This window comes from Sapajus apella, unplaced genomic scaffold (genome assembly GCF_009761245.1).
Source record: "Sapajus apella isolate SASKATOON/1434 unplaced genomic scaffold, GSC_monkey_1.0 scaffold77, whole genome shotgun sequence".
NCBI classification, from domain to species: domain Eukaryota; kingdom Metazoa; phylum Chordata; class Mammalia; order Primates; family Cebidae; genus Sapajus; species Sapajus apella.
In genome coordinates, this window is record NW_022437017.1 from 7,983,351 (window position 1) to 8,006,645 (window position 23,295).

At 55.6% G+C, this 23,295-nt stretch overlaps 1 protein-coding gene across 12 annotated transcripts in view; it reads right to left on the reverse strand.

The window, feature by feature from the left end:
- CELF5 (CUGBP Elav-like family member 5) overlaps positions 1-23,295 on the reverse strand; it is a 46,341-nt gene that overhangs the window by 5,850 nt on the left and 17,196 nt on the right. For 2 of the 12 annotated variants that reach the window (XM_032252305.1, XM_032252304.1), the window contains exons 1-9: positions 16,184-16,606; positions 15,648-15,776; positions 13,730-13,809; positions 10,874-11,020; positions 9,885-10,026; positions 9,654-9,800; positions 6,776-6,838; positions 5,751-5,834; positions 130-273 (exon numbers count right to left, since the gene is read on the reverse strand). In XM_032252305.1, coding sequence (XP_032108196.1) covers positions 130-273; positions 5,751-5,834; positions 6,776-6,838; positions 9,654-9,800; positions 9,885-10,026; positions 10,874-11,020; positions 13,730-13,809; positions 15,648-15,776; positions 16,184-16,286 — 1,039 coding nt within the window. In that variant the 5' untranslated portion in view covers positions 16,287-16,606. Of the gene's footprint in view, positions 1-129; positions 274-5,750; positions 5,835-6,775; positions 6,839-9,653; positions 9,801-9,884; positions 10,027-10,873; positions 11,021-13,729; positions 13,810-15,647; positions 15,777-16,183; positions 16,607-17,630; positions 17,683-20,309; positions 20,419-20,776; positions 20,859-23,295 lie in introns of those variants that run through there. The other 10 variants (XM_032252309.1, XR_004260956.1, XM_032252307.1 and 7 more) reach the window with 10 other exon arrangements.

Below are 23,295 nucleotides of genomic sequence, written 5' to 3' on the forward strand. Positions count from 1 at the left end.
GGGGCGTCGGGGTGGATGGGCGGGGCGTCGGGGTGGATGGGGAGGAGCGTCGGGGCGGATGGGGAGGGGCGTCGGGGTGGATGGGCGGGGCGCCTGGGCGGATGGGGAGGGGCGTCGGCGGCCACTCACCGAAACACTTGCTCTGGTTGGTAGCTCGATCCATAAACACCTTGGAGGAAATGATATTGCCGAAGGGCAGGAACATCTGCGTCAGCTCCGTGTCTCCAAACTCCTGGGGGAGGTGGTAGATAAACAGGTTACAGCCTTCGGGACCTGCAGGTGGGGGAGAGAAAGACATAAAGCCCCCAAGGAGAGGAGGCGGACCCCCCCCGGGGGAGGGGCACAGGTCTGGAGCCCGCATCCGGCTTCTCCAGCTGTCGGGAGAGGGGTGACCCAGACACCCAGAAAGAAGGGGCCTGGGCACGGGCTGGGGACGGAGACAGGACACACCCACCCCTCGCCGGCACCAGACGGTCCCACACTGGGCTACTCTGCACCACCGGTGATCCTCAGACTCCAGGTAACTGACAAGACCCACAGCCCAGATCAACCCTCAGTCCCCGACCCCGGATACCTGAAAACTCCCCAGGAAGCCCGCCCTCCAGAAAATCCCTCCCTAAACCTCAAACTCCGGATCATGTACAAAAGTCAGACGAGCTGGGAGTGCAGAATAAGGAAACTTGGTAATATCTTTGCAATAATAATAGTAAGTCTCTAAAATAAAACTCGTTTGTAAAAGTCTGGTTTTCAGCCATCATGCCTGGCCAATTTTTTTTTTTTTGGGTTTTTTTTTTTTTTTTCAGATGGAGTCTCGCTCTGTCGTCCAGGCCCTGGAGTGCAGTGGCGCAATGTTGGCTGACTGCGACCTCCACCTCCCGGGTTGAAGCAGTTCTCCTGCCTCAGCCTCCAGAGTAGCTGGGATTACAGGCGCCCACCACCACGCCCAGATAATTTTTGTATTTTCAGTAGAGATGGGGTTTCACCATGTTGGCCAGGCTGGTCTCGAACTCCTGACCTCAAGTGATCCGCCTACCTCAGCCTCCCAAAGTGCTGTGATTACAGGTGTCAACCACTGCACCCAGGCCGGCTAATTTTTGTAGAGGTTTCCCCGTGTTGCCCAGGCTAGTCTGGAACTCCTGATCTCAAGAGATCCTCCCTCCTTGGGCTCCCAAAGTGCTGGGATTACAGGGATGAGCCACTGCGTCTAGCCAAAAAAATTTTTTTTAATTTCACTTTCTCAAGCCCCAGACAGGGATAACTCTCCAGACCTTGGATAATTTTCAAAACTCAGATGATGCAGAAACAAAATCAGGTGAAATAAAAAGAAAATTATCTGGTCCCCAGTCCCAGATATCCTAAAACCACAGATAATTAAACAATAATATACCAACCATACATAATTCTTTTTAAGTTACAGACACTCCTCTAAATTGTCCCCTCTCCAAAATCCCCAATGGATGGCTAATTTACAAATTATAAGTAACAACCACGTTTTAAAACCTTGCTCATCTGAAGCCCTAAACAGTCCCCCAAATCTAATTCCAAACTTAAAAACGCCCTTCTCCTATTCCCACCTCACAAAAAGAGTAATCCCTGCCCTTGACAGCAATAAATTTTTTTTAACAGACAGGGTCTCTTTGTCACTCAGGCTGGATCGCAGGGATGCAGTCATAGCTCACTGCAGCCTCTAACTCCTAGGTTCAAGAGATCCTCCCACCTTGGCCTCCCAGGTAGCTGGAACCACAGGCACACACCAGCATGCCTGGCTAACTTTTTAACTTTTGTAGCGATGGGGTCTCACTATGTTGCTTAAGCTGGTCTTGAACTCCTGGCCTAAAGCAGTCCTCCCACCTTACCCTCCCAAAGTGCTGGGATTACAGGTGTCAGCCACTGTACCTAGCCAATGCTCGCTTTTTGTCTGTTTGTTTTTTAGATGGAGTCTTGCTCTGCCACACAGGCTTGAGTGTAGTGACACGATCTCGGCTCACTGCAACCTCCACCTCCCTGGTACAAGTGATTCTCCTGCCTCAGCCTCCCAAGTAGCTGGGATTATAGGCACCCACCACCACGCCCGGCTAATTTTTGTATTTTTAGTAGAGACGCGTTTTTGTCATGTTGTCCAGGCTGGTCCTGAACTCCTGACCTCAGGTGATCCACCTGCCTCAGCCTCCCAAAGTGCTGGGATCACAGGTATCAGTCACGGTACCCGGCCAACGCTTGTTTTTGAAATGCAAGTTTGCTCCAATGTGACTGAACACTTTTGAGCATAACCTGAATTTTGCATTTGTTCACGCACCGTTTCATCCCCAACCAAAAACTGTCGGCAGATGCTGAAAACCGCATCCGGCTGCCCTGACCTTCAGAAGAAAGCACACGCCACGTGCCGCACACCCTCCGGCAGCTCTGCCAGTGTGCTGTGAGCCACGCCTTCCCCATCCCGGGTCATGACTGTCAGATTTCAGACAACTCTCCTTCCGCCATTGCAGTCACTCACGTGCAACCCTTCAGAGGCCGTTTCCATGTGCACATTCTGGGTCTTTTCCACGGCCAAGCATGGTATTTAATGTAGTATCATGCATTTCTTTTTTTCTTTTCTTTTTTTTGAGATGGAGTTCTCGGTCTCAGAGTTGCCAGGCTGGAGTGCAGTGGCGCGATCTTGGCTCACTACAACCTCTGCCTCCCGGGTTCAAGCGATTCTCCTGACTCAGCCTCCCGAGTAGCTTGGACTACAGGCGCCTGCCACCACGCCCGGCTAATTTTTTTTTTTTCTTTGTATTTTTAGTAGAGACGGGGTTTCCCCATGTTAGCCAGGATGGTTTTGCTCTTGTGACCGCCCGTGATACGCCCGTCTTGGCCTCCCACAGTGCTGGGATTATAGGCATGAGCCACCCTGTGCCAGGCTTTCCCCCCACCTTGAGACAGAATCTCGGTCTGTTGCCCAGGCTTGAGTGTCGTGGTGTGATCTCGGCTCCCTGCAGCCTCCACCTCCCGGGTTCAAGTGACTCTCCTGCCTCAGCCTCCTTAGTAGCTGGGACTACAGGTGCATACCACCATGCCCACCATGGTGAAACCCCGTCTCTTATACAAAATATGTGTTTTGGATCTCAGACATATTTTATGATTTTGTATCTACAGATGTGTTTCATTTTATACAGGAGAATATAAATTAAGGCCCATCAATTGGATGGAGTTTTTTTTGTTGTTGTTTTTTGAGATGGAATCTTGTACTGTCACCAGGCTCGAGTGTAGTGGTGACATCTTGGCTCACTGCAACCTCCACCTCCTGGGTTCAAGTGATTCTCCTGTCTCAGCCTCCCGAGTAGCTGGGACTGCAGCTGCGCACCACCATGTCCAGCTAATTTTTGTATTTTTAGTAGAGACGGGGTTTCACCATGTTGGCCAGGATGGTCTCAATCTCTCAACCTCCCGAAGTGCTGGGATTACAGGTGTGAGCCACCGTGCTGGGCCGGTAGTATGCATTTCTAAACCACATAACATGTAGAAAACAGTGCCACCATTTCTACTAGGTCCCCATCTCTCTTTTCTCTTAACATGTCACTGATAAAGGTTTCTTTGTTTTGTTTTTGTTTTTTAATTTTTTGTTGTTGTTTTGAGACGGTCTCCCTCTGCCGCCCAGGCTGGAGTGCTTTGGCGTGATCTCGGCTCACTGCCCTGGGTTCAAGTGTTCCTCCTGCCTTGGCCTCCCAAAGTGCTGGATTACAGACGTGAGCCACCGCATCCAGCAAGCTTTCCCTTGTTTTCATTTTTTAAATTTTATTTATTTAATTTTTTTGAGATGAAGTCTTGCTCTGTTGCCCAGGCTGGAGTTATGTGGCTCAATCACGGCTCACTGTAACCTCCACCTCCTGGTTCAAGCAATTCTCCTGCCTCAGCCTCCCGAGTAGCTGGGATTACAGGTGCGCACCACCATGCCCAGCTAATTTTTGTACTTTTAGTAGAGACGGGGTTTCACCTTGTTGGCCAGGCTTGTCTTAAACTCTTGATCTCAGGTGATCCACCCAACTCAGCCTCCCAAAGTGCTGGGATTACAGGCCTGAACCACCATACCTGATTTTTTTTTTTTTTTTTTTTGAGACAGAGTCTGCTCTGTTGCCCAGGCTAGAGTGCAGTGGAGTGATCTCAGCTGACTGCAACCTCCACCTCCCAGGTTCAAGAGATTCTCCTGCCTCAGCCTCCCAAGTAGCTGGGATTACAAGCACATGCCACCACGCTCAGCTAATTTTTTGTATTTTAGTAGAGACAGGTTTTCACTATATTAGCCAAGATGGTCTCAATCTCCTGACCTTGTGATCACCCCGCCTCAGCCTCCCAAAGTGCTGGGATTACAGGCGTGAGCTACCACGCCTGGCTGGCTTATTTATTTATTTATTTTTTAAGATGGGGTTCACCATGACAGCCAGGCTGGACTTGAACTCCTGACCTCAGGTGATCCACCCACCTCGGCCTCCCAAAGTGTTAGGATTACAGGCGTGAGCCACCATGTCCGGCTTATTTATTTATTTATTGACAGTTTCGCTCTGTCACCCAGGTTGAAATGGTACAATCTTGATTCACTGCAAACTCCACCTCTCTGGTTCAAGCAATTTTGTGCCTCAGTTTCCCCAGTACTTGGGATTACAGGCACCTGCCACCACTCCAGCTAATTTTTTATATTTTTAGTAGACACAGGGTTTTGCCAGGTTGGCCAGGCTGGTCTCGAACTCTTGAGCTCAGGCAATCCACCCATCTCAGCCTCCCAAAATACTAGGATTACAGGCATAAGCCACCTCAATTGGCCTGCTGTTTTAAAACTTCATTTAAGTGGAATCTCTTGTATCTGGCTTCTTTCACTCAGTTTTCTGCCTGTGAAGTTACCCTGTGTCATTGTGAGCATTGGGTACCTATCCTCCTTTCTTACTGCTGTATAGTATTCCATTGTGCTGATCCATCCTAATTTATTTATCCATCTTCCTGCTGATTTATAACACTTGGGTCGTTACCAGCCTGGAATTTTTTTTTTTTTTTTTGAGATGGGGTCTCACTCTCACCCATGCTGGAGCCCAGTAGGGAGACAGTAGCTCACTGCAGCCTTGACCTCCCCGGCTAAAGTGATCCTCCTGCCCCAGCCTCCTGAGTAGCTGGGACTACAGGTGTGTACCACAGCTCCTGGCTAATTTTTTGGTTTTTTTTTTAGACATGGGGTCTTGCTAAGCCAGGCTAGTCTTGGACTCCTGAGCTCAAGTAATCCTCCTACCTTGGCCTCCCAAAACGCTGTGCAATTACAGGCGGGAGCTATCACACGTGGCAAGAACTGTGTGGATTTGAACCCTGTCAGACTCCAGAATCTAATCCCTCCCTCCCTCGACAGCTTTAGCTTTACTGGGGAGGCCTCAGTTTACCTGAGATACCTCATCGTGCCATGCCCCATCCTCAAAAAGGGTTTCCTCTCCAAAAAATCCAGAGAATCACTCTTGGTACTGGAGAAGGTTGGTAGGAAGTCACTGCTATTCCTATGGGGTCGGGACGAGCATGGTTCTCTTTTCAGAAGAGGAAACAGAGGGAGATTCCGTTACCCGAGAACACCCAGGGAGCCAGCGACTGCACCAGGACTCAACTCTGGCCCGTCCAGCTCCCAGGCCGCACTCTCAGCCCTTCGGGTCCCAGACGCCCGGGCCAGACACGGAGCCTGGAGGTGGACGGGGCGGGCAGAGGGCGGGGCTGGCGCCCAGGGGAGGTCGCGGCCGCCTCACCTTCTCGCTGCTGCTGCTGCAGGAGGGGCGGCGGCTGGGGGACGCTGTGCGCGATGGGCGTGATGGCCGCGGTGGGGTACATGGCTGCGGAGACCGGAGCAAGACACAGGGCGAGGGGGGGCGTGAGGCCACGTGGGCGCCCCGGGCATTGGGGCGGGGCGGGGCCACGAGAGAAGGCGGGCCAAAACGAGAATGGGTGTGGCCATTGCCCTGGGGGGGCGGGGCCATGTCAGAGGGCGGGGCCATGTCAGAGGGCGGGCCCAAGAACACAAGGACAAAATGAAGTAGGGCCATTGCCTGAGGGGCGGGGCCGTGGTGGAGGGCAGGGCCAAGACAAAGAGGCGGTGTGGGTTTGGGGTGGCGGTGGACCCCTTGGCTTGAGGAGAGGGGTACGGGAGGTGGGCCACAGCAGAGGGCGGGGCCAAGGTCATAGGTAGGCGCAGAGTGGGTGAGACCATTGCTTGAGGGGTGGAGCCACAGTGAAGGGCATGGCCAAGACCAGGGTGAAGGGGAAGAGTGGGGCGGGGCCGTGACTTGATAGAGGGCTATGTGGGCAGGACCATGAGTTGAGGGGCGGGGCCGAAGCAGAGGGCGGGGTTACAGCCAGGCCTTGGGAAGTAGAGCGAGAGGTAGGGGCAGGGCTTTATCAGAGAGGCGTGGTCAGAGTAAAGACAGCATGAGAGGGGCGGGGCTAGGAGCTGCAGGAGGAAGGTAAGCGGCGGGGCCGAGAGCTGGGGTTGGGTCAGGGCCAGAGGTGTGGTCAAGGGGAACCGCCTCTCCCCAGCACAGAATATGAGAGGGTGAGGCTAGGGGTAAGCGCTGACCTTAAGGGACAAGGGAAGGTCCTGTTTGCGGCTATACCTGGTGGTAGGGTGGAACCAGGAACAGGGCTAGGGGTTGCATACGGGACAAGAGGCCAAGGGTGTGCCCTGAGGGGCGGGGCCAGAGGTAGGAGGCGTGGCTAGGCACAGAACAAGGCGGGGGCGGGGCCAGAGCCCAGCGTGGGCACGCGGGCTGCCTCCTACCTGTGTACTGCTGGACTCCGGAGAAGGCAGGATGCAGTGTCTCGGCCACAGTCGGGCTCTGAGCTGCTGAGCAGACGGAGAAGCTAAGTGGGGCGGGGGCAGCAGAAGTCTTCCATCCACCCCCGATGCTTAGGAGCCCGAAAGAGAGCAACCAACACACCCCCCAGCTTCGCCTCTGTGCTAAACCCTCTGTAGTACCAGGAAGCTGAGGCCGAGGAAGATGAAGCCACTGGCACAGGCCCACTCAGATAGCAAACGGCAGGAGCTGAACTGGCATGGGGTTTCTCGGACTCCAGAGACACTTCACCATCGCTCCCATCTCTCTCTCCCTATCCGGACCCCTTGCCTCCCAAGGGGACCCTTCACGCCTTTCTATTCTCTGGGTTCACCAGGACTTCAGCCTCCACCTCAAATCGCCACCTGCCCCCATCCCCCGCCCCGCCTCCCTGTCCACTTCAGTTTGCTCATCAGACACCCTGTGGTTCCCCCATCCAGCTGTGGCCTTCTTGCTACCACTAGGGAAAGGGGGAGGGGGAGGGAAGAGGTTGTCCAGGCCACCAAAGCTGATGAGTCTGGGTAAAAATTCAACCAAAAAATTCTGCTCGAATAGAGACTAGTGTGCTAGAAGTCAGGGGATAGTGGCGGTGGCGGTGACTCCAAAGGGGGTAGCATGGAGTTCACTTTGGGGCCGTGGAGCAGTTCTGTATCTTCACTGTGGGGGACACACAAGTCTATATCTGTAACAAAATGGCAATGAACCCCTCCCCCCGCCACACACACAAAGTGCATGCAAAAAGTCATGAAATCAGGTCGGGCACGGTGGTTCACACCTATAATCCCAGCACTTTGGGAGCCCGAGGCAGGCAGATCACAAGGTCAGGAGTTCGAGACCAGCCTGACCAACATGGTGAAACCCCATCTCTACTAAAAATACAAAAAACAGCCGGGCGTGGTGGCATGCACTTGTGATCCCAGCTACTCAGGAGGCTGAGGCAGGAGAATCACTTGAACCAGGGTGGCAGAAGCTGCAGTGAGCTGAGATCGTGGCACTGCACTCCAGCCTGGGTGACAGAGCAAGACTCTATCTCAAAAAAAAAAAAAAAAGTCGTGAAATCAGCTGGGTGTGGTGGCTCATGCTTGTAATCCCAACACTTTGGGAGGCCGAGGCAGGAGGAGTGCTTGAGCCCAGGAGTTTGAGACCAGCCTGGGCAACATGACAAGACCCTAATTTCTACAAAAAATAAAATAAAATAAAATAAAATAAAAAATGAGCCAAACATAATGGCATGTAGCTGTAGTCCCAGTGACTCGGGAGGCTGAGGTGAAAGGATCACTTCAGCCCCGGTGTTTGAGAGTTCAAGGATGCAGTGAGCTGTGATCGCGCCACTGCACTCCAGCCTGGGCGACGAGTGAGACTCTCTGTCTCTAAATAAGTAAGTAAATAAATAAATAAGGGGTGAAATTTGAATGTGGTCTGGAGTTGAATTAACTGCATGGTGCCAGTGTTCATTTCCTGGATTTGACAGTGTTCTGTGGTTAGGGAAGCTGTTGGCCTTGTGGAAGCTGGGTGAAAGGCACATGGGACTACTCGGTGGTATTTGGGTAACTCCCTGTGAACCTCCAATCATTTCAAAATCAAATGTTAAAGCCAGATGCAGTGGCTCACACCTATAATCCCAGCACTTTGGGAGGCCGAGGTGGGTGAATCGCTTGAGCCCAGGAATCTGAGGTCTGGGCAACATAGCAAGATCCCATCTGTACAAAAATTTAAAAAATAGCCGGGCATGATGGTGCATGCTTGTAGTCCCAGCTACAAGGAAGGCTGAGATGGGAGGATGGCTTGAGCCCTGAAGATGGAGGCTGAAGTGAGCTGTGACGGCGCCACTGCACTCCAGCCTGAGTGACACAGTGAGATACTGCCTCTAAAACTAACTAAATAAAAATAATTAAAAAAATAAAAAGTTAAAAATAAATTCTCCTACATGGTGGAAGGACAGATGACTTACTTCCCATAAATTACATGCTGGAAGATATTTGCCCTAAAATTGGAGGTGTAGCATGGAGAAAGTAAGGGCCTCTGCTTCATGAAGACAGGTGCAGTCCAAATCAGTGGGTCATTCATTTTGTATTGAATGAATAAATGAATGAATCCAGGCATTGATATCTCCCCAAATGATACAGATGAATACGATTTCTGGGCTGAGCACGGTGGCTCATGCCTGTAATCCAAGCACTTTGAGAAGCTGAGACAGGTGGATCACCTGAGGTCAGGAGTTCGAGACCAGCCTGGCCAACATGGTGAAACCCCATCTCTACTAAAAATACAAGAATTAGCTGGGCATGGTGGCGCGCGCCTATAATCCCAGCTACTTGGGAGGCTGAGGCAGGAGAATCACTTGTACCTGAGAAGCGGCGGTGATCACGCTATTGCACTCCAGCCTGGGTGACAGTGAGACCCTGTCTCAAACGACACAAAACAAAACAAAACAAAAACCAATGGTGCCATTCCTGGAACCAGGTGGCACGTGAAGCCTTTTGCACATGGATTAAATTGTTGATGCAACTTTATGAGGTTACTAATATTATCTGCTCCTTTTCCCAGATGAGCAAACTGAGGCTTAGAGACTTAAGGAGCCCACCCAGGGTCAAGGAACTGGACCTTAAGCTCAGAAACATCCAGATGCACCGTTTTGAAGTGTTATCACCCTGGCATGGCCTCTCTTTCTATGTCCACAGCTCTTATCTGCTCAGCCGAGACACCCTTTTGCCTGCCCTGCTTATCCCTGGGCACCGTGATGCAGGGACTCATACTTGTTCCAGAAACACCATCTCTACTCCCTGACACTCTCCTAGGCCCCAGAGGACCACCCCGAGTTACCTGGGTAGGGCACAAGGCCATTGGCATAGACGGTTTCCAGGGCAGGGTGCCCACTTGGAAAGGGCACGACACCTGCAAAGCCGTTGGTGATGGGAGCCACGAGGCCGGGCACCGCGGTGGTGCCCAGCAGCGGGGGTGAGTGCAGCCCTGCGGAGCAGAAGAGGGTCATGGGGAGGCTGGTTCTGGCCCTGGCCCTGCCCATTCATCCTTGGGCTCCTAGCAGAGGCTCACCAGAGGCAGGAGCGATGGGTGTGGCAGGCAGCCCATTGAGGCTGACGGCGCCGATCTGCTGGATATGACAGGGTGAGAAGGCCACGCCGGGACTCAGGTAGCTGCCCGAGGTGGACAGCACTGTTGTCTGCTGTTGCATGAGCTGGAGGTGAAGAAGTGTCACAGTTGGGGTGACACCTGGCCTGAGATCATGGCTCACGAGGGGAGGCTTGGTTCCCCAGTAACTAGAGGGGAAGTCAGGATGGGTATTTTGGCTCAGGCTGGGATCCGAATTGGAGCTCAGCCTGGGATCGAGGCTCTGCCTGGGGGCAGGGATCAGTTAGGAATTGGAACTCAGCCTGGGAGCAGGGATCGGTTAGGAAGTGAGGTTCAGCCCGGATCAAGGCTCAGACTAGGATCAGGGCTCAGTTAGGAAGTGAGGCTCAGCCTGGGACTAAGGCTCAGTCTAGGATTAGGGCTCAGTTAGGAAGTGAGGCTCAGCCTGGGACTAAGGCTCAGTCTAGGATCAACACTCAGTTAGGAAGTAAGGCTCAGACTGAGATCAAGGCTCCATGTAGGATCAAAGTTTAGTTAGAAATTGAGGCTCTGCTTGGGATAGGGTTTCAGTCAGGAGCTTGGGCTCAACTTGGGATCAGGTCTCAGCCAAGGTGGAGCTTGGTCAAGTCAGGTATCAGTTTGGGTTCGGTCTGGATTTGGAGGTTCAGCCAGAATTGGGCCTAATCTAGATGTGGGGCACAGCCAGGTTCTTGGGCTCAGTCCAAGATTTGGTGTTAATTTGAGATTAGGGCTCAGTCTTCTGGATTTAGGGGCTCGGTCTAAGGTTGCTCTCTATTTGGAGTTGGGGTTCAGCCACACCAGGACAGGACCCTGAGTCAGGGAGATGGAGGGAGAGATGGGAGATGGGCCAAGAGGCAGGAGCCCCCGACAGAGAGTAGACAGAGATGGCAGAGACAGAGCCGGACCCCCAAAGCCATCACTGGGTCACTCACAGCCTGGGCGTAGGCACTGTAGGGGCTGAAGGGCAGTGTGAGGGAGGGCGTCAGGATGCCCAGCTGGCCCACCATCTGCTGCATGCGCCGGAGCGTCCGTTCCTTGTCCGTGTCGGCGAACTTGACCACCAGGCTGGAGGAGGCTCCCTGTAGGGGCAGCAGCGAGCAGGGAGGGAAACGGGCTGGGAGGTAGCCAGGACTCTGGGGTCCCTGGATCCACATCAGCTCAGGACCCCTGGGTGAGGGGCTTAATGCCAGTGGCTGCCAGCCATGTCCACAGGCCCCCAGTCCCAGGACCAGGGGCCACAGCAAGGACCGCGTGGAGATCAGCATCCTGGGCCCAGCGGCGTCTGCGCAGGTGCAGCGCCCAGACCTAGGGGGCTGTGACGGGGCACAGGTGGGGGCCCTGACTGTCAGCCACACACTCAAAATAGATGGAGAAAAGCCACAGATGGAGGCACCTATGACTTCCGCTCACGTGAGAACAGGTGAGAAACCCACTTCCGAAGGAAAACAGCAGGCTCAGGTGGACAACGCTGCTTTTGTCACCCAGACCTGAAACTCCAATCTCCAGAAAGGAACAACTGGGGCACAGATGGATGGCCCTCCAACTCTCTCTCACACCTGAGAACAGGTGAGACTCCAGCCACAGGAGAGGAAGGATGTGGGACAAGTAGATGATCCTGACTCTGTCCCTCGTGCCAGGAGCTAGCGGGGAGTTCAGCCCCAGAGTTTTGTGCCCTGTGCAAGCAGATGAACCTGTGATCCATCCACCCAGCGGACAGCGGAAGGCTGCCACCACTAGGGACAGGAGGCCCTGCTTTGCTGGAGCACAGACAGAAACCATGTGACTGCCATCCCACCCCATGGGACAGGTACCACACAGCTGAAATCTGCCAACAGGCAGCCCCGGGCAGCTGAGACGGTGGTGAGCAAGGGGTATCTGTCTGTGCAGTCAGGACATGGCAATGGGTCCTGATATCAGTGTCAAGAGAAGCCTGGTGGCCGGGTGCAGTGGCTCATGCCTGTAATCCCAGCACTTTGGGAGGCCAAGGTGAGCGGATCAACTGAGGTCATGGGTTCAATACCAGCCTGGCTAACATGGCAAAACCCTGTCTGTACTAAAAATACAAAAATTAGCTGGGTGTGGTGACACGTGCCTGTAACACCAGCTACTTAGGAGGCTGAGGCAGCAGAATCACTTGAACCTGGGAGGCGGAGGTTGCAGTGAGCTGAGATCCCACGACTGCACTCCAGCCTGGGCAACAGGTCAAGACTCTATCTCAAAAAAAAAAAAAAAAGAGAGAGAGAGAGGCCTGGGGTCAGGGGCCCAGGAGGCCATTCCCACCCCCTATACCCTGATTTGGGCTTAAGAAGAAAAATATCTTCCCCTTCGACCAGTTCCTCCCTGATGAACTGTCTCCCAGCAGAATGCACCCTGTAGCCTCCCTGTCTTGGCTGACATGCCCCCTTTGATAGAGAACTCACTCCTCCAGATGCCTACCAGCCCTGTCCCTGATGTCTCTGAGCTTGAGAACACTTACCCTTGTATTGAGGGTAAGCTAAGCCCCTCCGCTTTGGGCTTTCAGAGCTGAGAGGGGAGGGTCATTCCTCCCAGGAGCCATCTTCCTTGTAGGAGATTTGGAAATGTGTGTGTAGGGATGATGGCCCCCGGGTACTCCATCCTCAGGGGAAGGGCCATCCCCAGTGACTACTTGGTCCCGCCAGCTGCTTACTGCTGCAGACCCTGGGACCTGTCCCCAGTCCCCATCCCTACCTCACCCAGGGAGTCCACGGCTCCCATCCAGGCTTCCCCTACCGTCTGTTTTCTGACCAGGCCTCCTCCCCATCCACCTGGCCCCAGCTCAGGCCTCCTCCTCCCTCAGCTGGACCTTGCCCTAGCCTCCTCCCTGGCCTCCCAGCCTCCTCCCTGGCCTCCCAACCTCCAGTCTTGCACCCTGCCCATCCCCTACATTGGCCCCAAAGGGATATCCGCAATCAACCTGGCCGGTCTCCTCCCTTGCTCTAAACCATCCGTGGCTCCCTACTGCCCTAGAGAAAGTCCCGGCTTTGCAGCCCCAAATTGCAGCCCCATCTTCTGTTGCTCCTCCGGGCTGCCTGCTGCCACCTCCCAGCCTTTCTTCTTGTCCTCAGCAAATCCAACCCAGGTGTCATCCCCTCTAGGACACCCTTACATGTACACACATACACTCACACTCACAATCTATACTCACACCTGCATATACTCACAAACGTGTACACAATCACCCACAATACTGACACTCACACTCATGCACACACACACATGTGCCCGCAAACGCACCTGCAGATGCACATACATGCACTTCCTCCCCCAGGGCCCGGGCACACGCACACACATGCTCACACACATGTAGCAACACACACGGGCACTCACATAAACACACACATGTGCCAGTATCTACACACTAGCACACAATGGCACGCTTAACCATCTATACTCACACACACCCCTCGTGCACACAGCACTCACAGAACACTCTCCTACCAGTCATGACGTGCTCAGACATGCACTCACACACACATGCATGCATGTATTCTCTCAGGCACGCTGACCCACACACGCACACTGTAATACATCCACGCACACACACACTTTGCTTGCATACTCACCTCCACATCTGCACACACCCACATGCATATACCCACGCACGGGACCAGTCAGGGACTGCACCTCTTTCTCCACTTGTGCTCCCTCTGAAGGACAGCCAGGGGCTACTGGATGACAGTGATGGTAAGACTATGGCCTGTTTCATCCCTGTCCCCCTCACCCCTTTCCCATGCCCACCCCCACAGCCTAGGGCAGCTGCAACTCACCGGCATGGTCTGGCTCCCGTGCAAGGCGTGGATGGCCGCCTGCGCCTCCGTGTGGGAGGAGAACTTCACAAAAGCACAGCCTGCTCCGAGAGAAGGAGATAGAGGAGTGATGGGGTCACAGGGCTGGTGGAGTGGGGGACACACGAGAGGGGACACAGAGACCTATGTGGCCAGTGTCAGACATGCTCCCAGGGAGAGTTGATGACAGAAAGACAGCCAGCCATTTGCTCAGACAGATAGCTGGACAGTCAGCCAGACCAAGGATCAGAATGGAGGAGAATCGCACAGATAGGCGGCCACAGAGTTAGACGAAGAGCTGGTCACCCATGCAGCCAGCCAGCCAGCCTGCCATTCGTTCATTTAGTCCGGCAGAAAGTCAGCCAGCCATCCGGATAGCTGGTTAGATGGTCAGTCACAGAGTTTGTGAAGCACACAGCCAGATGGACAGTGCAAGGCTGGGCACTGTCAGGGATGAGGTCCCGTCCATCAGAACAAATGACAGGACCATAGTCCAGATAGTTATGATCAGATATGCGGAGTTAAAGTGACAGACCGCGGGACACACAGTCCCATAGGCAGAGTCAGCAGAGGCATGTGCGGGTCCAGACAGATGGACCTGTCTGACTCAGCCAGATAGATGGAAATGGTCAACCAGGAGACCTGAGCAGACCCAGACAGAGCCACACAAGCAGACAGACCACCAGAGACCACCAGATACAGGCTAATGCAAACACAGTCCCACGGACAAAGTCATAGAACAGGCAGAGGCCACCAGACCTGGCTCCAGACTGATAGAGTACTATGGAAGGACTAGCCATGTTGTGGGGGGAGGGGGTGAAATGTTCTGGAATTACACAGTGGTGATAGTTGCGCGGCTTTATGAATAGATTATACATTTTCTTTTTTAGATGAAGGCTCACTCTGTTGCCCAGGCTGGAATGCAATGGCACCATTTCGGCTCACTGCAATCTCCACCTGCCGGAGGCCTCAGCCTCCTTAGTAGCTGGGATTACAGGTGCCCGCCATGACGCCCGGTTAATTTTTGTATTTTTAGTACAGATGGGGTTTTGCCATGTTGGCCAGGCTGGTCTTGAACTCCTGACCTCAAGTGATCCACCCGCCTTGGCCTCCCACAGTACTGGGATTGCAGGCATGAGCCACTAGGCCTGGCCTCACTGTGCATTTTAAAAGGGTGAATTTGGTGGGATGTGGATGACATCTCAATTTTAAAAAGGAAGAACCAGGCAATGCTCTGAAACCATCGGATACATTCGGTCCTAGTAAGGTAGGAAAGACCAGAGTGTTCGGTTCCAGATGAGCTCTGTGGACAGAGACCACCAGACACCGTCATTTGAACTCTCAAGAAGGAAGGCAGCCAGACAGGCAGAGACCACCACAGTCAGTCATATGGACAAATCGTATAGACTCAGACAGAAGCAGGCGGAAACAGTTCTACGAACAGTCAGGTGGACGAATCCGAGACCAAAGGACACAGGTAACTGAGTCCCTGGAGAAGCCCCGCCCCTCTCCAGACCCCGCCTCATCCCAAGGCCACGCCCCTGCATTACCACTCACAAGCAGCCCATGGAGAAGCCCTGCCCCTCCCCAACCACGCCCCATCCAAGGCCACGCCCCCGCACCCCCGCCCCCCCCGGAGAAGCCCCGCCCCTTCCTAGGGTCCCACCCCAGAGCCAGCTCCTCCCCATACTGCAGCCCCAGCCCCTCCCAAGGCCCGCCCCTGCAATTCCCCCACAGGCCCTGCCCCTGCTGCCTCACTATAGGCTCCACCCCTGGAGAAGCCCCGCCCCTCCCCAGGGTCCCAGGGTATAGCCGGCTCCTCCCCACGCTGCAGGCCCCACCCTCCCCACAGGCCCCGCCCCCAGTGCCAGCCCCGCCCCTCGCAGTCCCCGCCCGTCACCTTTGCTGCTGCCGTCAGGCCCCCGGAGCACGGTGCACTCGTCGATGACCCCGAAGGGCTGGAACAGCCGCAGCACGTCCTCCTCTGACTGCTGCTTGTTCAGCATCCCCACGAACAGCTTCCGGTCCCCTGTGGGCGGCGACACCCACCTCAGCCGAGTCCCCGGCCTCCGGGAGGGCCTCCGGGATTTCTCCCTCCCTCCCTCCAGCAGAGTGGAGGCGGCAGGGCAGGAAGATGCGGCGCCCGGGTCCTGCCGGCTCCGGTTCTGCGCCTGCGAGGGAGGACCCAGCCGCGCCCTTTCCTTGCCCCGGATCTCTCCACCCTCCCACGGGCCCTGCAGGTTCCCATCTCCGGGCTTCTGCCCGCCTGGAATGCACTCCCTGCAGTCTTTTGGGGTCTCTGCTCCACTGCTCCCCCTCCAGGCGGAGATGACCTCTCCCTCTGGTGCACTCAGCCCGCACCGAACACTACGGCTAGGAGCTGCCTCGCCGGGCCTGGGTCCCTGTCTGTCTGTCTTTCTGTCTGCTCCCCCGTACCTGCCAGCGGAGATGGGCACTGACGGTCCCTGGACCCTCTTGGTGCCCAGCAGAGGCCCCTGCCCAACCTTGTCGGGATCAAGAGGGGACAGGCAGTCACCATCTGTGGAATGGAGTGAGGGTTCACGTGCTCACAGGACCAGGGGCCCTGGCAGCCTGGACCCTCTGCCGGGTGGGGCTGGGCTGGAACCTGGTCTGAGGCAGGGGCTGGGCCAGCCTGTCCTGTGTGAGCTCTGCCCCTTTGGGTAATCGCATGCTCCCTGGTAATGGGGAACGTGGTGGCTTCATCTCCGAGGGACGGCGAGCTGGGTTACTATGGAAACCGCTCTCGGCAGCTGTCACTCATGGGGGTGGGAAGGAGAGAGAAAAACCAGCAGAGAGACCGAGAATCAGGCAGAGAGAGACAGATCAGAGAGAGCACGTGCGAGAGAGACTGCGAGAGACAGAGAGAGAATAAGAGGGATGAAGAGACAGAAGAGAAAAAGGAGAAAGAGATACACAGAGGGCGATGGAGAGAGAAATAGAGTGGGGACATGCAGACACCACCTCACTTCTCCCTGTCCCACGCTGGCAGCCAGGGTGGAAAGTGTGAAAGGGGTTTCCAGCCCCTTTACCGGACTCCTACATATACCTAGAGGTCCTAACACTCCTGCCCCACATCACTCAACCAAGTCTGGCTGCCCCTCTTCAGTCTCCACTTGAGGTGGAGAGGAAATATACACATTTTCAAGAATGACTAGCTTTGGGTCCCAAGGAACAGCAGAGTATGTCCCCGCCATGGGGATGTCCTGACAGCAAGCTCCAGCCCCACGCAGACCCCAGTGGCCCCAGCCTCCCACAGTCAGGCACGCACGTGCAAACATGCCCATGCGCAGGCCGGGCACACGCACATGCATGCGGGCAGGAAGGCATCCCACCGCACACCGTACACGCGTGCTCATGTGCACCATCTGCAGAAACACAAATGCACACGTGCACGGACTCACACATCTGCACGCAGGCAAGCCGGGTGTACACTCATATACACACACATTCAAGCATGCACATACAAGCACACAAACATTTGCACACAGAGACCCCAGAGAGCAATCCCCAGCCATTCAGGCCCCCATCGTCTGTGTTTAAAGTCCCTGGATTATTGCACCCTGAAGGGAGTGGGATATTTCAAACTCTAGTGGGAAGGCAGCTGGACCTGGCTAGACCCCTCCATCCTCCCTTGGGGTCTATGGACATAGCCCCTGCTGCTCTCTGGAGCCCCTGCCTCTCCCCCCACCAAGAGGTGTGTGAGCAGGCATGCGACTACTGCGTGCTTTGGGGCAGGGAGGCCAGTTCCAGATGCACAGGCCTTGGCCACTGTCCCTTTGGGGGAGGAAGGAAGGAAGAGATTTTCCTCCTTCTCCCATTCCTCTGCCAACCCCCAGCCTGGCAGCCACAGAGAGATGACAACTACCTCCGCGGCTTTCGCTGTCCGCAGGCTTCACCTGGATTGGCCGCGCCATCTGCAGAGAGAGGGGTAAGGGAAAAGTCAGGCTCAATGGTGGGAGTGTGGTGGGCGGGGGCTTTGCCTGAGCTCTGCCGTGCAGCCCTGCTCACCTCCCACCACCAGCCCTCAGCACCCCACTAATACCCCAGTCAAAGCAAATGACACACGGTCCCGCCTACAAGGGGACTTGTGTGGCGAACTCTTAGTTAGCCCTCAAAACCCAACAACAATATCCCTTCCTTCAGGAAACCTCCTTGCTTCCCCAAATGCGATAGGCCCAATTCCTCCAGTCTCTTAGTACGATGTGACTTTGCAGTTCCTACCCTCAAGAACTAGAGTCTGTTTTCCCACTCCTGGCACTTGAACTTGGCCAAGTGACTTGCTGTGACCCACAGAATGTGGTGGAAGTTAAGTTGTGGGAGTTCTGAGCCTAGGCCTCGAGGGACATCGTAGCTTCCACTCTTGGAAGCCTGAGACTGCCCGGTGGAGAAGCCCAAGAGGAGCCCCCCTCTCCCCGTCCTCTCCTGCTAAGCTCAGTGGAGTCTCAGCTGACTGCAGCTGTGGAGTGACCCCAAGAGAGGCCAACAGAAGAACTGTCCAGCTGAGACCAGACTGAGCTTTGCAGAATCAAGAACAAATACAATTACTGGAGTTGTTTGTTACTCAGCAGTGCTGACTGATACACCAAGGCAGCTACATTTAGCCACATCTCCCAGGAGCTTTGGGAGGGGTCATACAGGAGCTTTGGGTGGGGTCATACCTGAGTGGACCCGCCTGCCATCTGGTTTCATTGTTCTAGACAATTTTGTCCCCCGCCCCAGGCACTGAAAATCACGTTTAATGAAGAAACAAATTCTCCCTTGCACCAACCCTCACAACATACCCAGTCCTAGGTATGAGCTAATTTGGATATTTGAGAACAGGTTCCAGGGAAGAGAGAGTTGGGGAGGCATTTGTATCTCCATTGGTCCTGGGACAGAACCCTTCTCCCAACCTCATGTCTGTGGCAAACTCCTATTCAACCTTCAAAACCCAGCTTAAAAATGCCCATGCAGGGACTCTTCCCACTCCTCTGGGCTCCTTCCTCCCTCTGTCTCAGGGCCGGAAGTGTCTATGTCTTGTTCTGTCTCTCTCCAGACAGGGGACCACAGTATCTCTCCACATGGGGAGGGATACATGGAGGAAATGGAGAAACCTGCTGAACAGAAGGGGCCAGAAGGAAGTGGCCAACTTCCACCAACACAGAGAGGCATCTGGAATGGGAAAGACTGCTAGTCTCAGAGCTTTTTCCAAGTCAGACAAACTTGAAATAGATCCCCATGCCCCCCGAGCCCTATGGGTTCCGAAGTGCTCTTTCTACTCTTCTGACTTTTGAATTTTGGCAGAGAACACACTTGAAAAACGCCCGGTTTTCTTTTTCTTCTTTTTGAGAGGGGGTCTCACTCTGTCGCCAGGCTGGAGTGCAGTGGTGCGATCTCGACTCACTGCAGCCTCCGCCTCCCGGGTTCAAGCCATTCTCCTGCCTCAGCCTCCCGAGTAGCTGGGACTACAGGCGCACGCCGCCATGCCTGGTTAATTTTTTTTGTACTTTTAGTAGAGATGGGGTTTCACCACGTTAGCCAGGATGGTCTGGATCGCCTGACCTCGTGATCCGCCCACCTCGGCCTCCCAAAGTGCTGGGGTGACAGGCGTGAGCCACCGCGCCCGGCCAAATGCCAGGTTCTCTAATCACAGCACAGCTGCCCAACAAGCGTCAGAGAGAGCTGCAGTTTTCACCCCATTCTACAGATGTCAACATCGAGGTTTCTGTTATTTGTCTAAGAGAGAAGTTACCTGTGTAAGGTCGTGGTGAGTGAAGACTTTCTGGACTCCAGATTCAGTGGTCTGTCCACCCACTCCCATAAACAAGGCCCCCTCCCCATCTCTGAACCCCCAAAGTCCTCTCCCCACGGAGCTCTGTCCCGTGTGATCTGACCTCTTCTCTAAGCCGCATCCCAGCTCCATGTCCTCTCTCCCACCCTGAGCAACCCCTCGGCTTGCACTCCGTTCCTCAGAGACCCCTCTGCATGTCCACCCCCCACCCAAGCTTCCCTCTTCTCTTCAAGCCCCTCCCACTTCAGAGGCTCTTCCTCATCTCTGGGTCCCCTCCCCTCTCCAAGACCCTCTCCCATTCTGACACCCTCCTTCCTGAGTGTATGTCCCTGGCACATATGGTTTCTTCAATCTGAACTCAGCCTTGGGGGCCCCAGAACCAGAGAGGCCCCTGCCTCCCTGACCCTGTGCTCCCAATCCTCCCAGCCCAAACTTCCTGCCCCCCAGCCACACCCTCAGAGGGACCCTGACCACCTAGGAGAGGAAAACCTCCGTGCCCCTCCCCCACCCAGTTAGCTGGACCGCCTTCCCACCCCATGCCCCCCATGCATACACACCAGGGCCCTTTCCACCTGGGTACCACACCCTGCTAGGCTGGAGGCAGGAGGGGAGATGGTTTCAACCAGATGGGACCAGCTTCTGGGCTGGGAGGGGGGTGCCAGGGGAGGTGGGGAGAGATGGGGGGCACCTGCAGGAGCTCCAGCCTCCTGCTCCCCCCCACCCCTCCCACCCCACCTCCGTTGGCCCTCACCTCCTCCCCCCTCCCAGCACCTTGGGCAGATGAGGATGGGGTTGCCATGGCAACGCTGATTCACCACACGGAAGCTGGCAATTGTTGTTGCCATGGAAACCGCCTCTTAGGGGCAAGCCCAGCTCCTGCCTTGCACAAAAGAGATATTTAAATATAATCTGGAGATGGACGAGGGAGGCGGGGAGGGGCGGCTGCGGGGAGAGAATCTGCCCCCATCACTGAACCCTCCACCCCCACCTTGTTCTGGGGTTGGGGGGCTGGGGTAACTCTTCCCCATCTCCCCCACCCATCACATAGCCTGGGCCCTTCCGCCTCCTACTGGGAGGTCCCTTCCCCCCTCCTGGGTCAGCTCGGGCGGCCGGGAAGAGGGGGTCCTGGTCTGGTCCAGAGAAGCCAGCTGGGTAGCCCCCTCCTCTCCAGGCCTCCACACCAAAGCCGAACTCCAAGGCCCGGCTGTCCCCACCCCGCGGCCCGGCGCCCGCCTTACCCACCGGCCTGGAGACGCGCGCCAGGCTGGCATCCACGTGCCGCCGCCCGCCCGCCCGGCCGCCCCGGGCGCACAGGCGCGCACCCGCCACACTGCACGCTCGGGCCCCGCGCCGCGCGCCCTGCGCCCTGCGCCCGACGCCCAGGCGGGCCCTGCCTGCGCTGCCTGCCCGAGCCAGGAGGAGGCGTGCCAGGAGGGGATCTGGGTCTCCCCACACCCCACCCCTCCTGTCGCCCCTGCCCGTCCATCTGGCTCTGCCCACCTCCTCCCGGCTCCCTCTCTCCATCTGTCCCACCGAGGTCTCTGCCGAGTGCACTGCCTCCCTCCTCCACCTTCTCTGGCTCCCCATTGCCGCATCCCTTCCCTGACCCTTCTCTTCCTCTCCATTTCTTCAGCAGCATTCCTGCTGTGCCCCAGGCTGAGTAATTTTGGAACTCCAGGAAGGACCCCCCACTAGCCTGGCAGAGGCGGGGACAGAGCCAGACACAAGCTCTCCCATGGGGTCAGGGTTGGAGCTGGGAGAGCAGAGGGCAGAGGACAGTGAAGAGCCAAAGGCTGTCCTGGGCCTGAACTGAAGATGGAAAATTTACATTGGGTTTTGGAGTAGGAGTAGGAGTTCGGAGGGGTTGGACACAATTTCTCATGTTGGAGCAATACCTACATCTGCTGACCCATTTAGTCTCAGGATAACTTAATGAGATGAAAACATACGTTCCCATTTTACAGATGGGCAAACGAAGGCCAGAAAGGAGAGGTTGGGAGGCCAAGGTGGGAGGATCACTTGAACCCAAGGAGTTTGAGGCTGCAGTGAGCTATGATCACCCCACTGCACTCCAGCCTGGATGACAGAGCCAGATCCTATCTCTACAGCAGGGAGAGGGGCAGGAGGGACGTGCTCTGAGGACCCAGCCATCCCTCCAACCAAGGGGTCCTGTGGGCTGAGGAGCGTCTTGGCTCTGTGGGCATGGATGGGCTTGCACGTGGTGGCTGAGAAACAGTCTCTTATGTCTGACCTGTGTATGCTAGAGATGGGGAAACTGAGGCTCCTTGGGGGTGGGCAACGGGAATGACTGCAAAGGAGTCTCACAGGGAGGCTAGGGCAGCCAGGGAGTCTCCAGGATTTGCAAAGTTGTGCCCTTAGAAGCGTACAGATTCAGAGGAGGGGTCAGGCAGGGGCTCACGCCTGGAATCTCAGCACTTTGGGAGGCCAAAGCGGGCGGATCACCTGAGGTCAGGAGTTTGAGACCAGCCTGGCCAGCATGATGAAACCCTGTTTCTACTAAAAATATGAAAAAATTAGCTGGGCGTGGTGGTGGGCGCCTGTAATCCCAGCTATTCAGGAGGCTGAGACAGGAGAATCACTTGAACCTGGGAGGCAGAAGGCGCAGTGAGCCAAGGTCACACCATTGCACTCTGGCTTGGGCGACAAGAGTGAAACTCCGTCTAAAAAAAAGAGATTCAGGGGTGGCCCCAGACGAGTTATTTGCAGGTGGTGTGGAGGGAAGGGAGGAAGACGGACCCCTTGTCTGGGCTGCCCCAGACACCATTCACCCTCCTCACTCCTACCTAGGCCCCAGCCCAGCCTCTCTGAAACACCCAGGCCAAGCACTGCCCTGCTCTAAATGCTGCTGGGGCTCCCTATTGCCCTCTGGGTAGAGGCTCAGCCCCTCATCCTAGCATTCGAGGGCCCTTTGCTGCTCAGCCCCAGTCATTCCTCCCCACCCCTCCTGCCATGGCCCCCTGAGACGGAATCACCCCCGCTGCATCCCATCCTTCCCTTCAAATGCCACCTCCCCTGTGAAGCCTTCCATGCTCTCTCTCCATCTGCTTCCACTGCCTTGCCCAGGCATTGCCTCGATTGCAACCCCTTCCCCCTAAACACACACACTGCCCTTCCCTCAGGGGAGCGCCGGTGGGAACAGGGGCAGAAGGGCACCGGAATCTGTGACCCCCCTTTCCCCACCAAGAGCCTAGCCCAGGGTCCACAAATGACAGCGGAAATGAAACACAGGTTTTTAGATTCCTCAGAAAGCAAAACCCAGGCCCCATCCCCGTGGGCCAAGAGCATGCCGGGCACAGTGCCTGGCACGGGAAGTCACCCAAGAGCTGGTGCCAGGCAGTGTCTTACGATTCGGTGTCTGCACAAGCCCAGAAAGATGACACGACGCCCTGAGTCTCGCAGCTTGACACACCCGGGATGGTTCATTCATTTATTCCGTGCCTGTGTGCCGAGCTCGGGTGTTGCATTCAGCACCCAGAAGGCCTCACCTTACCTCAAAACACTTCTAGGGGCTGGGTGTAATCCCAGCACTTTGGGAGGCTGAGGCGGGCAGATCGCCTGAGGTCAGGAGTTCGAGACCAGCCTGGCCAACATAGTGAAACCCCGTCTCTACTAAAATACCAAACTTAGCTGGATGTAGTGACAGGCGCCTGTAATCCCAGCTACTCAGGAGGCTGAGGCAGGAGAATCGCTTGAACCCAGGAGGTGGAGATTGCAGTGAGCTGAGATCACACCACTG